Source organism: Nestor notabilis, unplaced genomic scaffold, assembly GCF_000696875.1.
Source record: "Nestor notabilis isolate BGI_N333 unplaced genomic scaffold, ASM69687v1 scaffold24623, whole genome shotgun sequence".
In the NCBI taxonomy this organism is placed as follows: domain Eukaryota; kingdom Metazoa; phylum Chordata; class Aves; order Psittaciformes; family Psittacidae; genus Nestor; species Nestor notabilis.
In genome coordinates, this window is record NW_009922715.1 from 6,755 (window position 1) to 8,350 (window position 1,596).

Sequence of the window (1,596 nt, forward strand, 5' to 3'; positions counted from 1 at the left end):
GCCATGAGGATGCGATCCCTCACACCAGCTTTAGCGAGTGGAGGGAGAAGCATCCCCTGAAGAGAAGGAACCGGGATCCCACAGGGTTCTACAGCGAAACCCCACAGAGGTCACCGGAGACCCCACAACGCGGAGGTCCCGTCGCACGGAGCCGGTGCACCCCTACCTGCAGGGTGTTGACGGGGAAGGCGGTGATGGGGGGAAAGTCCATGATCTGCAGGTCGTGGACGTGGCCGTTCATGACGACGGCGGGCAGGTAGACGCGCCGGGCCGTGGTGGGCACGCAGACCTCGCTGAACTCGTTGTAGAGGAACTGCCGCACTATGGCACTCTTGCCCACGCCCTGCGCTCCCAGCACGGCGATCTTGAACGTTGCCACCATGCCGCCGCACGCCGGCCGCTGCCCTGGTGCTGCCCCTGCGGTGCCGAGGCTGCATATTCCCACGCAGGGGGCCTCAGCCCCATTCAGGATGCATTTCCCCTGCGGGACAGCCTGTCACTGCAAGGCCAAGGAGAAGATGGTCAGAGCCGAGAGGCGCCCTGGCACGCCTCGCTGTTGCTTCAGGTGATGTGTTTCCAGTGGGAAAGGGTTTGTCTGTCCTCGGGAAGCAAGAGCATCCCCCAGGGCTGAGCAATGGCCCCAGCGGGCGCTTTGGCACTGCAAGACCTCAGAGTGTCCCTCGGAGGCTCCCACCCTCCAGAGATGAGGAGAGACGGGATCTGAGTGAACTTTATCCCAGGAAGGGTCTCCATTATTCAGCCCTTTTGGTACCAGAGCAAGGAAACCTCCAGGAAAGGGACTGCGTGGCTCAGGGGTTGCAGCACTGGAGGCTCAGGTTGTGCTGGGGACTCATCGCACAGCACCCATGGGGACTGTCACTGCCTGCTCCATCCCAGTGCTGCCCGAAGCCAGGGAATCCATCTTTGCTCCGCGTGGACAGCCGGAATTGCCTTTTGCTGGGGCAGGGGGGAGATCGCTCTGTGCTGGTGAGCAACAGCTTTAACATTTAATTCCAGGCTTTGAGCAGTTTGGCAATTAACTTGATGGAGGCTAATTTCTGAGCCAGCTGATGGGGTGAGCCCACAGGCTGCTGGCACATGCGCTGAGGCCAGGCAGACCCGGGGCAGGGCCACACGTGCAGGAGGGGACACAGGGTGAGAACCCACATGTAAGGAGGAAGGAGCAAAATCAAGCAGCCCAAACACCCGCTGGCCCCAGGTTCCCAACCAGGAGCTATGATGGAAACAGTGAGGGTGAGGGGCTGGGTCCCACTTTTGCTTGCTCCCATCATTAGGAAGCGGCGTGTGCTTTATCCCAGAGTGCGGATGCTTTTACCAGTTTGTGGTGCTCTGGTCTGTTTTCCCTGAAAACCATCCCCAAAGCACAGGGCAGCGGTCCCTGAGCTGGCAGAAGGCAGCAGGTTCAAACCACCCTGTCCTGACTGATGGAGGTATATGCCCCAGGAGAGCTTGGACATGGATGTCCTGGCTGCTGGGTGCCGGGATTGCCAGGCTTCCTGCGGACCCCCAAGCTGGGCCGTGGTTCCTCACCCTCCTCACAGCAAGGCCAGGGGCTGGCAGGGCCTGACCCAGCCC

At 61.1% G+C, this 1,596-nt stretch overlaps 1 protein-coding gene across 1 annotated transcript in view; it reads right to left on the minus strand.

The window, feature by feature from the left end:
- Positions 1-382, minus strand: part of RASL10B (RAS-like, family 10, member B) — a 3,613-nt gene extending 3,231 nt beyond the window's left edge. Inside the window, exon 1 of the mRNA XM_010011771.1 lies at positions 167-382. Within this exon, the coding sequence (XP_010010073.1) occupies positions 167-382 (216 nt within the window). The remainder of the gene's footprint in view (positions 1-166) is intronic.
- Between the last annotated feature and the right edge of the window lie 1,214 nt (positions 383-1,596).